Source organism: Hirundo rustica, chromosome 2 (genome assembly GCF_015227805.2).
Source record: "Hirundo rustica isolate bHirRus1 chromosome 2, bHirRus1.pri.v3, whole genome shotgun sequence".
Classification (NCBI taxonomy): Eukaryota; Metazoa; Chordata; class Aves; order Passeriformes; family Hirundinidae; genus Hirundo; species Hirundo rustica.
The window spans coordinates 27349708-27362273 of record NC_053451.1 but is presented as its reverse complement, the minus strand read 5'-3'; the positions used below and the strand labels follow the sequence as shown (position 1 = coordinate 27362273).

At 41.9% G+C, this 12566-nt stretch overlaps 1 protein-coding gene across 1 annotated transcript in view; it reads left to right on the top strand.

Moving 5' to 3' along the window:
* SPAG17 (sperm associated antigen 17) overlaps nucleotides 1-11375 on the top strand; it is a 91047-nt gene extending 79672 nt beyond the window's left edge. Inside the window, exons 38-48 of the mRNA XM_058419492.1 lie at nucleotides 446-539; nucleotides 991-1044; nucleotides 2381-2483; nucleotides 3132-3228; nucleotides 4091-4189; nucleotides 4319-4470; nucleotides 4935-5101; nucleotides 5963-6023; nucleotides 7173-7317; nucleotides 8463-8607; nucleotides 11236-11375. Coding sequence (XP_058275475.1) covers nucleotides 446-539; nucleotides 991-1044; nucleotides 2381-2483; nucleotides 3132-3228; nucleotides 4091-4189; nucleotides 4319-4470; nucleotides 4935-5101; nucleotides 5963-6023; nucleotides 7173-7317; nucleotides 8463-8590 — 1100 coding nt within the window. The 3' untranslated portion in view covers nucleotides 8591-8607; nucleotides 11236-11375. The remainder of the gene's footprint in view (nucleotides 1-445; nucleotides 540-990; nucleotides 1045-2380; nucleotides 2484-3131; nucleotides 3229-4090; nucleotides 4190-4318; nucleotides 4471-4934; nucleotides 5102-5962; nucleotides 6024-7172; nucleotides 7318-8462; nucleotides 8608-11235) is intronic.
* Nucleotides 11376-12566: the final 1191 nt, after the last annotated feature.

Below are 12566 nucleotides of genomic sequence, written 5' to 3'. Positions count from 1 at the left end.
GATTATGGTTGCTTCACAGCCTCAATTAAGCACAAGCTATCTTAAGCAAGTTAAATGTAATAAGGGACCCTGAAAGCCCTTGTTATTTTCTTCAGTTGTAGATAGCACCCCAGCTAGAATGTGGCTGAATGTCAGCAAATTTTCCTGTTCACATGTATTTGCATCTTGAAAGAACATAAAGATGTGTCAGGAAATACAGAGTTGAAGTGTGAACTTAATCTGCTTCTTGTCCTTCCAATATTAAATTCAATTTCTTACCTGTTAATGTTCTGACCTTCATTTGGGAATGAAGTTCTTTCTGCCTTTCCCCTCAAGGTAACAAAGACTCTGTTAGGTTTCCATCAAGTGGCAGAAAGATGCATTAAAAATACGTCCTTTGGTGTTTTTATTTCTTAACACCTAGCACCGCTTAGCAGGGCATTCAGCAATTCCCTTGCCCTTGCAGGCCATGTGAGAGAGCTGTATGAACAGGCAGTGGCTCCTCGTGCCCGGAGTCGCACAAAGACAAGAATTGCACAAGGAGAGGGCCAGCAGCAGAGGTAGGACAGAGCAGCAAATGTAAATCACACAAAGGGGGAAGCCTTTGGGGAGCCTTTGCCACAGGGGAGGCACTGTGCCTTACTGACTGTCCTTAAGGACTGGGACCTAGATCCTTAGATACGTATGGCAGTGTTTTACTGTCTTGTCCTGTGATTATTTTGTCCCTCTATGCCTCTCTTTCCTTATCTGAAAGATAATTCAAAGTTTGTTGGGAAAGGATTTTGGATGTTTCGTGTATTGAATGATCTAATAAAAAAGAAGATACGAGCAAACAGTTTTGTGCAAACCATACAAGTCCGAGTCAGGAGTCACCTGAGGTGCTTACATAACATACTCTCATAAAAAGGATTTTCTTTCCAGGGTTATCTTGTAAATATTTTGGTATTTATAGAAAACTACTAGTTTTCTCATTCCCTCTATTCTCTTTTTTTTTTGTCCTGGGTGGTTCAGTCCAGAAGGAGTAACACAAACATCAAAGTGGCAAAGCAAACTAGAACAGAACAGGTAATAATATTAGTAGGATCAAGTTCTTTTATAAGCCAGCTTAATCTACTTTTATAAAGAATGTTATGGATTTCACCAGGTCTTGGATGATAGTCCAGTAGCTTGCCTGCAAATAATGGGGTATTTTCTGCTCAACAGAAATGCTGAATAAATGGTTCGAGTTTCCTTTTTTTTTTCTTTTTTTTTTAAACCCAAAACCTTACAGCTGTTAGGTTTTGGGGTTTTGGGAAAAACTAATTATTGTAAGTCAGAGTCCCTGTGTTTCATTTCTGGTTCTGCCACTTGTGGAAAATACTGTATATTAATATTTTCAAATGGTGATGCTTTAGGTTAAAATTCAGATATTCCACAAATAAAAGCAGATTTTTTTTTCAAATGGAACCCCAGATACATCTCACATGGTGGAGCTTCAAAGCTTCTCTGGGCAAAACTGTCCCAGCTCTCTCAGCCTCTCCTTATATGAAAGGTCTTCCAAACCTTTGATCATCTTTGTGGCCTTTTTGTGCATCAGACAGCTCAAAAGTGGACACAGCACTCCACATGAGGCTTTCCACATTGCTTCTTAATTATGTTCTGACTTGCATGAGATAAAAAAGCCTGTTAGAGTTTCAGAGCTATATTTTAATATAACATTCCACACTGTTTTGTGTCCTATTTTAAAAATTACTTTAAATACATAAATTGAGCAGCCAACACCCAAGAACACCATGTGCAATTCCAGCTCTAAAACCAGAGTTAGAACTCTCAGTATGATTAGAAGTGATAATTTCATAGCTGATGTTAGACCCTGCAAGTCAGTGAAACTCCAGTAGTGTAAAACTGGGCTAAATCAAGCTAAAAACATGACTGATCTTTACTCTGGTCAACCTTACCTTCAGAAGTTTGAACAGCTTCTTTTGTATCCACAGAGCTGTCAAGTCTTTCTAGGATGAAATAAGGAAATTAGATGAGTTTTATGTTCAAAATTTTCACAATGCATGTGGAATACCAATTCTTAGCTTGAAGTGTTTGTTGTAAGGTGAGAAAGACACCAGTGGCAGACCCAGACATGTTCCATGAGGTTTAGAGAAATGGAGCATGTTCTGAGGAGGAGCTCTTCATGGCAGGCAACTCAGTGTCCATGTGCATTCTGATCAGACCAGTCAATTCTCAATCCACCTCTAAGAAAATTGCCAATTACAAGAATGTTTCTCCATGTGATGAACCAGGGAATAAAAATGCCACTTGCCTTTACCAATTCCATTTCTTAATGCATAATACTGAAAACCAGGGTAAACTCAGTTGTAGTGCTCTTTCTCTTTCTTTTCCTTACCAACAATGTGAAAAACATCCCTAGGAAAGAACTGGATGAACAGAAGACTACGTTTGCAGCAATAAAAAACAAAATATTTGCTCCATATTTTGAATCTGAATTCAGCAAGGACTTTGTCCAAGAAAAGGTAATGCAGCTGAAAACTGGATGAGTTTTGTTAGCCCAGCTGGTATCTCCCATACTCCCAAAGACAATTTTGAGTTTATATGTCAGCCTCTGTTTATCTCAACAAACCATTAAAAAAAGACAGCCGTGGCAGAAATAATACAGGAAATGGTATGCCCTTGTAAAAGAAACCTATCTTGAAGATGGTATATGTTCTCTGAGTACAAACTCTATAAAATTCTTACATAAACTCTGGAGAGAGCCCGATTCAGAGCAAAGCTCAACCTCAGGATTTTTTTACTTAGCCCTCAAACCCCTGTCCCTGCTTATTAGAAAGGGACTAAGTAAAACTAACATTCCTAATTTAGAAATTATCTTGGGGGCTTTCCTACTGTAATCTCACCCGGTAAATGCTGTAAGTGCATAAAGCCTACTCAGAAATGTAGGTTGTAATCTGATGTATTTACTTATATCTCTTTTATAGTCAACACTTTGGTTCTGCTTATTTGTTTCCTTTGCATTCCTCCTTTTTTTTTTCTTTTTCTTTTTTTTTTTTTTTTTTTTTTTTTTTTTTTTTTTTTTTTTTTGCAGTGGGAGGAAGGTGTTTGCTGGCTGTTTTTTCTCGGTGTTTAGCTGGGAAACCTAAGCCCTCTTTCTTCCTTTTTTCTAGTTCCCTGATTTGGAAGCAATCTCTAAGGAACTTCCTCCACTTCACAAAGAAGGAAGCATGACTTGCCCTCCGTGGATGAAAAGAGAGCCCAGTGGAGGTAATCCACTCTCTGGCATCAGTTTTGTGTCTTCTTCAGGAGGAAGAAGCCCTTGCAGACATCACTGAATGTGGAAGAACCATCAGCTTTGGATGCTAAGCTGAAGAATTGGGCTATGAATGAGGAGTGGATAGATGAAAAATGCTCAAGAAAAACTTGAATGGAATAAATAATAGTTAGGGGTGGATGAGCAAAAACCAAGGAGGCCAAGTTTAGAAAATAACTAGCATGACTGTAGGAAAAATATGGAACTCAGTGGTAAGCAGGAACTGGTGCAAAAGCAATATGGAATAGGAAACATGCAGGCTAAGGATAGACTGGAGGATACAGGAGGAAAGAAGTGACTCCATGATGGGAAGCAGTGAAAGAGGGAATCATTATCTTAGCCTTGAGCTTTACAGAACTGAGAGGAATGCTTCAGTTCTGTTTAAAAAGCAGCCCTGACAAGTTACTGAAATCATAGAGTGAGATTCAAAGTCATACAGATCAAAGATTCATATCAGGAAAACAGTCCTCAGTGGGGCTTTATCAGATCTCCACTAAATCCCATGTTTTCTAATTTTCAATCACCGTATGACCTGTGCTGGATCGTGTTTTAGTCCTTTATGGCTTATAGTTTAGTTAGCCAGAGAACAAGAACTGACTAAACATACAAGAGGCATTTTTGAGATCTCTGTGGCTGAGTAGAGCAAAATGCCACATGCAAAATTTTCCCAGCCTCTCATGGTTATGTAGACAGCTTTCCAAGATTATCTAAATTAAAGTGCCAAAGACTGTGATTTTTGAAGTTTCACGTGTTCATGAAGATGATGGTGATCATAAAAAAAATGTTTGACTCGGTGTTCCATTCTTTTCCCTTGAGCATCTGAATTTCTTGATGCCACGAGTGATTCGTCACTTTCATCCGGCCTTCCGCTGCAGGATCCTTCCAGACAGGATGATGGTCCCAGCGGCACAACAGGTACACCTGCCTTCCAGAATGTAGCTGCAGCAGCTCGGAATCTTTGTGTAACTTTTGACACAATATTTGCAATGCAAATTTAAATCCACCTGTCACTTCTTCATGCTTTTGGAAATCTTTCCCTTCCAGACCTAAACACGGCAGCAGGAGCAGAAGAGACACCCTTTCAACGTAAAGTTCCAAGTCTGATGGTGGATGTTACGGGACAGACACGAAAAGAGAAAGTAATAGTACCATCATACCTTCAGGGGATAAAAACAAACACCATACCAAATAAAAAGGTAAAAATTACATCTTTCTTGTCAATGCTCATATCCTCCAAGTCATCTCTTTTCCATAAAACCTTCATCCTGGAGCAATACAGGAAGGTATTTTGAATCTGTTTAATGAAACACGGCTGTTGCAATTTATTTATGTTTACTGGCAGTTCTAGAAGTACCTGTTCTCTCAACTGCTAGGAAAAACTCATTCTGCATCAGGCACCTACATGAAAGCTCTGTTTCCAAAAAAGCAGAGCTTCCCCAGTTTTCCCTGAGACACCTCAGTGGCTTAATACATCTGAAAACTCAAACCAGTATAAATTTTCAGACAGTGTTCAAAATACTGCTTCAGTTTTTACTCCAATTAGGATGCCTTTTTGTAATTCTTCAGGGTGAGTGGACAGAGGTCAAATATAGGTTAAGTAATTCTCTACCTGACTTAATGGCCACCAAAATTCTCTTTGTCTCATATTTTGTTTGCAAAGATAGAAGATCCTGCCTCAGGAAAGGTCAGCATATCTTCTCTTGCAACAAGACAGGATCTTAGCAGCTTCCATCTCATCCCACCCAGGGTGACATTTGGAGTGCTAAAGGAAGGCTGCACCTATGCAACCACGGTAATCATGAAGAACGTTGGTGTGAACTTCTCAAGGTTAGTTTGAATTCTTAGTACCCTGGTTTTTATCTCTCCAAAGAGATCCTGACAAAAATCAAGTACAGTTTCTGTGGAGCCACCACTCCAGAGAAAATGCAGGAATTCTGGCAGCCACGTTATAGCTCTGCCAGAGCTTTCCATAAGATGGAGCCATATCCTCGGAATGCCTCTTCTACTGCCTTTCCTTTAACAGCTTGTGGTGCAAGGGCATGCTGGTAAACTGTTCTTCGGGGAGGAATGAAATCCACAGGATCAGTTCCAGAGCAATGCAAAAGTAAAGGTCATATCTGAACAAATGAACTTTAAAAATCTGAACAGTAGGAAGTTGCATTCACAAAAGGACTGAATCTCAGATGTGAAACAATCAGTAAGAAACAAGCAAAATTTCTGCTTTAGTTGGTACCATTCATTTAAAGATTATTTACACAAAATTCATAGCAGTATCACGCCTTCTGCAGTAGAATCACACCAAAGGACATTAAATAAAGATTGTTATGGACTTTTGCAACATACAGGTGTTTGCCAAGAAGCTTCAGCTTCCTTTGAATGTGCAGGTTTAAAATGCTGCTGTTTCACATTCTTTTTTAAGGACCAGGCAGTGTTAACAAGCTCTTTGAAGGCTTACTTTGGCCCATTCATCTGCTCCCTTGGGGATTTTTTGTTAGAAACCTGAGCCGTGGAGAGAAGCCCAGGAATACCGCTGTAGTTCCAACTTGTACATTATGATGGAAAGGATGAGCTAAGAAATTCTGCTGTCATTTAAAAAAGCAGAGGAAGAGCAGGCAGCCTGCTTCCTAGATGTGATTTCTCCTGCCTGAAACAGTTTCTGGCAAACTGATTCTCTTCTCTTTCTGACAGGTTTCGGGTGAAGCAGCCACCTCCCCACACAGGACTGAGAGTGATGTACACACCAGGACCTGTAGGTTACACAGGAGAGCTTTGGGGGTTTTTTCTAGACTCACCTGGCCCTCAGAATAGCTAGGGCAGCTTTCTGGGACAGCAGCTGTCTGGGAATAGAGCTGCCAGGGTAAACAGTTTTGTTCAAAGTTATTTGAAGCGCTGCTGTCTTCCACCGTCCCTCTGCCACCTTCAGCTAAACACCCCATGCACTCCAGTCCCAGCCTTTGCCAGAATGCAGAGGGAGAAAAATGTTAAGTTCAGTGGAAAGCAGCAGGTCAAGCAGTGAGGTTATAGAGAGCTTTTCCAAAGCTAACAGGGTTACCCTACCACTGCCTCTGAGTTTTCCTTTCTGCTTAGGGTGTTTGTTATATTTGCTCTGTCTTATGCCTAGACTTTACTCCCTGTCCTGATACCTTCTGGATCAAACCCTAGTAAACTATTGCCTCAATCCTTTCTTCTCCTGCTTCCAGATGTTCTCCACCTTGTGTTTTATCTAGCAAAGCACCATAGCCCATTAAATTACCCCATTAAGTAGAAAGCTTTTGTGCTTTCTGCCTTTGTTCAGTCTCTCTTTTCACCTGCATGTTATCTCTGAATAAATAGTGCTGGCCACTGTCCCCACAGCATCCATGAAATACCAGGCAATATCTTGCCAACGCATGGAATCAAGAAGCAATGACTTGTGCAGGGAGGCAGTGCCATAATGCAAGTCAAACCTCCTAGCCCAGAGCCTTAGCCACAACTCAGTACTTAAAATCACAGAACAGTGTGGGTTGGAAGGATCTTTAAAGGCCCCAGTTGAGAGAGGTGGATGGTGTGGGGGACTGTGTCAAAGGCCTTGCAGAAATCCATCTAGATAGCTGGAATAACTTCCATTCCCTTCTTTTCTCCTCACATCTGCCCCTTTTGTACCTCCCTACCTTTATGTTCCTTTTAAAACAGAATAGAATATTTTATTTCATTTGGAAGAGACCTGCAATGGCCCTCTGGTCCAAGTGCCTGACCACTTGAGGGCTAGCCAAAAGTTAAAGCATAGTATTCAGGACACTGTCCAAATGCCTCTAACAGTGACAGGCTTGGGGCATCAACCACCAGCTCCAAGGACTGCTGCAGGGGACCATGTATGAAACTTGCATCTTACCTGGGAGCCATTCTCTGTCTCTCCTAGGTGGCAGCAGGCTTGCAGGTTGAACTGGAGATAGAGATTTTTGCCATGCTCATTGGAGGGAAAGACACTGGTGGCCTTGAAGAAGTTTCCCATGATATTGAAATATTGACAGAAACTGAAACTCTTCTTCTGCCTGTGAAAGCAAATATCCTTTGTTGTCTTGTATCTCACAGACACCTCACAGCATAGACCCTGGGAATCATCTTCCTCTTGGGAGCCTCAAGCATTGTTTCCAGTGCAGGCTGTTGCAGTAGCAAGCTTTACTGTCCTTTTCAGAAATACACAAATGGCTGTTTTCAAAAGCACAACAAATGAACATTTTAGGATTCTGATGCCAAATGCATTTTACATCAGAATAACACAGTTTGAAAAGTGGGGAAAGGAAGAATGGCAACTCAGAAATTGGCTGCTTTTTAAAAAAATAAATTAAAATAATAGGAACTCTTTCCCACCACCCCTCATGAAAATACATTATTATGTTTTTGAATCTGTGGTAGCATTTGGTGGTACAACCTCATGAGCAACAAAACAGTGTATCATCCTGACACCCCACAGGCAAATGGGACAATCCCTGCAGCAGCAAAGATGCAAGCACAGAAATGCGTGAATGCTGTTAGAAATGAGCCTGTCTGGGTTAAGTGGGCTTTTCACTTGTTTAGCTGATGACAGCAGTACAGTAAAAGAAAGGAGCCAAGTCAATAGCTATTATTTCTATTTCCCCTGTGCTCCAGGTGAAGTTCTGCTCGACATTTAATCAAATTTACACTTAGAAATCTGGTAGAAGCGGTCCTCTGAAAACCCATAAAAGAAATAGCAAGGCAAGCTACATCCAAACATGCCAGAAACTTCATTCACAGTAAGGACTACCCTTACCAAAGAAAGAACTTCAGGATACTCTGAGCCTGACCAGAGTAATAGCAGACAGGAACTCCTGAGGCTTTATATGCTCTGGATGTGACATTGAAACTCCCCAAATTTCCTTTGCATTGACTCAAAGCAATCTTTCATGCCTATAATTGCAAATGGGCTAGACAGGACCAGTGGCATAGCAGCAGAATCAGCTGCTGTTCTGTTCCCACTCGCCCAGTCCTCACACACAGTTGCAGACCAGCCTCCAAAATGTGCCCTTCCCCTATATTTTACCTATTCCTTTAATCTTTGAGCTGAGGGCACTAGTCTAGATTAAAGGTGTTTCGCACCCTTATTTCCAGAATTCATTCCTACCTCCACAGGTTGTCTTACTCCAAGAAATGTACCAGAACGGTTCAGCTCCTTAACGTGGCATTCCACCCGTGTTATCCAGTGACACTTACGAGTGCCGCCCTGAAGGATACCCCCAGGGAGGGGTGGCAGCAGCAGTCCAGGCACTTCCTACAAGCTCCAAGCCACGCTTACGGATCACACTCCCACGGAAGTAGTTAGTAGAGTAGTTAGTGTAAGTACTGCATGCAGTGACACCAGCTGTAAATTAAAGCACATTTGTTTTAGCTGCTCTTCACTTCATCAGCAGCATCCTGAACAAAGCTCATGCAAATGATGCACTTCTCACAGACTTGGTGACTGTGACAAGGGAAACAGTGGATGGCATTAACCAAAGCACTCACTGCAAGGGAACTGCAGGGTATTACTGCTGCTCAGCTTGGCAGAGGCACTCACAGCAGAGCCTCCTCAGTCCTGTCCCAAATCCTTCACTTACTGTCTCCACATTAAACAAGTCCTTCAGCTTCCTGGCAGCTGGATTTGCTACAATTAAGCCCTAAAAAATCAGCCTCTCTTTACCACTTTCCAGTTTGTAAAACCAAATCTTACTGGTGACCCGTTGACAATGACAGCAAGTCTAATAAGGGACAGGAGTCTTACAGATAGGGCAGCCTCAATGTGACAAGTTCAAATACACACAACCCTCTGCACACACTCATACAGCACATTCCTGTAGCCTTACAGAATCAGGCTATATGAAAAATCACAGAATATCCTGAGTTGGAAGGGACTCACAAGGATCAGGCACAACTCCTGGCCCTGCACGGGACATCCTGAGAATCACACCATGTGTTTGACAGCATTGTCCAAACACTTCTTGAACTCTGTCAGGCTTGTGCTTCCCTGTTCCAGTGCCCAACCATCCTCTGGGTGACAAACCTCTTCCTGATATCCTTACTCTTCCCTGACACAACTTCAGGCCACTACTTTGGGTCCTGTCAGCAGTCACAGAGAGATCAGTGTCTGCCCCTCCTCTTCCCCTCGTGAGGATGTTGAAGGCTGCAATGAGGTCTCCCCTCAGTCTTCTCCAGGCTGAACAAACCAAGTGACCTCAGCCACTCCTCACAGGGCTTCCCCTCAAGGCTCTTCAAACTCTTTGTAGCCCTCCTTTGGATGCATTCTAAGACTGTCTTAGAATGGTTAAGTCTTTCCTGACAACAATAAAGCCTTATTGGGAATTTCTCACAAACCACCAGTCAACATGTTTAACATTAGGCTGGTGTTCATCTCATCCCCATGAGCTCAGGCACTCTACAATGCAATTGATGGTGACAGTTCATAAACAGGAACCCTATGGATGTCTCTCCTCAGCTGAACAGTCCCTGTTTGCTTCGTATGTGTAACACTGACATCATCCTTTTCTTTCAACTGAAACATCTGTAAGCCTGCCATGTTATCTACCCAAGCAGCAAAGAAATTCCAGCTGTATCTCATTTCCTCTCCTCTGGAGAAAAAGAAAAGTGACCACATCAGTCAGTTCTCAAAAACTTCACAGACATGTACCTCTGACTGCTGCATCTGCTCTAGGACTGCCCAGTATACATCAAGTACAGCTTTTTTTCCTGTTAAGTATCTTCTTACCCTTTCCAGTGTGGAATTTTACCCCGAGAGTAACACACAATTATAGTTTAGAAAAACAACCAGTTCAATGCCTTCCACCTTAGGGCTTTACAGCCTGGAGCTCATCATGAAGGCAGTTGATACAAACCTTCTCTCGCTTTGTGTTGAAACGAAGAAATACTCACCCAGTCAGTTCACATTTGAGTGAGACACCCCCAGTGCCAAGAGAAATTCTGGGTCATCTTCCATGACAAGCACAAAGGGAGAGGAATTAATTACACAGTATTCTCCCCCCACATGTCTAATCCAGCTAATCATAGCTGCTGTCACCACAGCCAAACCTCTCTTCTCTTCTGACAGTGTCCTTTTGTGAATTGATTGATAGTTCCTATTGAAGCTGGCTGCAGCCATCCCATGCTACCCAAACAGCTGTACCTAGTGCTTTTGAACATTCCTCCCCTCAGAGTCTCCTGGACTCAAAACCATATCCATTTCAGACATGTGAAGGAACTCTGGATTGGTTGGTTTAGTCTGACAAAACATGGAACACCAACACTCCTAAGTTAAATCCTGTAATTGGTTAAATAGTCTTGTTCAGCCATCCAGAACAGAAACAATCAAGTCACTGCAGAGGCACTGTGAGAACTTGCTAAGTTTCCATCACCTTTCCCAGGTGGTTATCACCAGAGCCAGTGATTCTCTACTGAGACCTAGAAAGTTCCCTGCAATATTAAACTTGATCACAAATGTGCCACACCTCCTAGCAGAGACCAACAAGCAAAAAATCACTGATCGAGCATCACCTGACCAAACTTAGTCCCATCTCATTATATTTCCTTTGTTATTTCACATGGATATTTAAAACATTTCAGAAATATTCCCTTAACATGCTCAGAATACCTTACAGGAAGCTGCCCATGAAAGTCTCCAAGAATTCCTAAGCATACTGCCCATCCTGAATGTGTGGTTGTGATTTTTATGCTATTCAATTTGTACAATAAAAGCAAACCCCCAATCTACTAGAAGTCTGTGTAAGAACTCTGTTTCATGTTGTTCCCTTCCAAGAGCAAAAGGCAAACCTGAAGCCAGTCTGTATCAATCACAGCACTCACACAACACTTACAAAGAACCTAGACATAGTTGGGTTTGGTTCAACAACTGTGCAAAGGTGGAGCTGGGATTTCTGATTTCTTGGTTTTAATTCTTTCCATTCATGTTAATTTTCTGTCCTCTTCCACTACAGGTTAGAGCCTCAGAAGATCAACATGAGGATCAGCAACACTTGAAATACCTAGATTTTAGTCCAACCTTATGGAAACATCTAATGTTTTGGGGTTTTTTTTCATTTATTTAATCAGATTAAATGAGAATAAATATTTTGCCTTTTCCCTGTTAATGGGAAATGTGTTCAAAAAGTTGCACAATCTCCTGACATGTCTGTCTGAAATGCAACCAGTGAAAAGATTGCTGTATTTCAACCCTACTACGGAACAGTGCTGTACGGTTCCCACTAAGTTTGTTTTTAAAAGGGATTAGGTTTCTAATAACCTGTGCTGAGGCACCTGAAATCTTTTTCAGGTACTGGGAATGCACCAGGTTTCAATGCAGTCAACTGTTATTCTTCAGGAGCTGCTGACCTGCTCTGGTTTCTAGTTCTTAAGTTTCTGTTTGCTTTCACAATCACAGGCTTAACTTTCTGTGTGCTCACCTACCTTTAATAAGCTGCAAATACCAGATGGGGGCTGTGAGTACACAAAGGTACACTTGACAAGAGAGGGACTCTTACACTCTCTTGCTCAAAATCACACCTGAGCACCTTCAAATGTTCACTGCTTCTCTCTTCATAGTGGAAGACTGAGCCACTTAGAGATGGTCTTTTCCCCCTCCTTGTTCCCACCTACACAGCAATCACTAAAAGAAAGGTCACAGGCTCTTTTTGAGCCTCCATGTTTGTGCATCCAAGTGCAGCTCTGCTTCCTGTTTATGAATTCATTTCTCACAAGGTCCTTTCCTGTGCTTCATCCTTTTTCCAACATGTGACATGCTGATGGAGAGATGGGGAGTTTTCCTTGATACATGCAGATGACTTTTTCTCTCAACACTTCAGTGACTAAGAATCCCATGACAGGCATTAATAGCAGCTTTCACCGGTGTGAAATATGAATGCCAGTTCTGAACCCTCACATTCACACTGTTAGGTGAGACATTTTCTAACAATACAGATTTAAGCTTGCCCTGGACTAGAAAGTGCTTTCCTGTTCAGGCTTGTAAATCCAGGGAATTTCCGCCACAAAAGGGCAAATTGATGTCCCAAGGATATTAAAATTCCTATCAGAGACTGTTGGCACAGGACAGACCTCTCCCATTTAAAGCATATGCTGGGCTCTGTCAGTAGCCACCTGAGTATTGCATTAGTACAGACCCATCACAAGTGATACAAATCTGAGAACCAGAGGGCAGCCTGTGTCAGCAGCTAGGGAGAGAGAACAACTTTCCAGCCCCTAAAACACCTTTTCTCCAAGGATTCTTCCCTAATACCAGTGACAGCAAACAGAGACAAAAGTGAAGAATTCC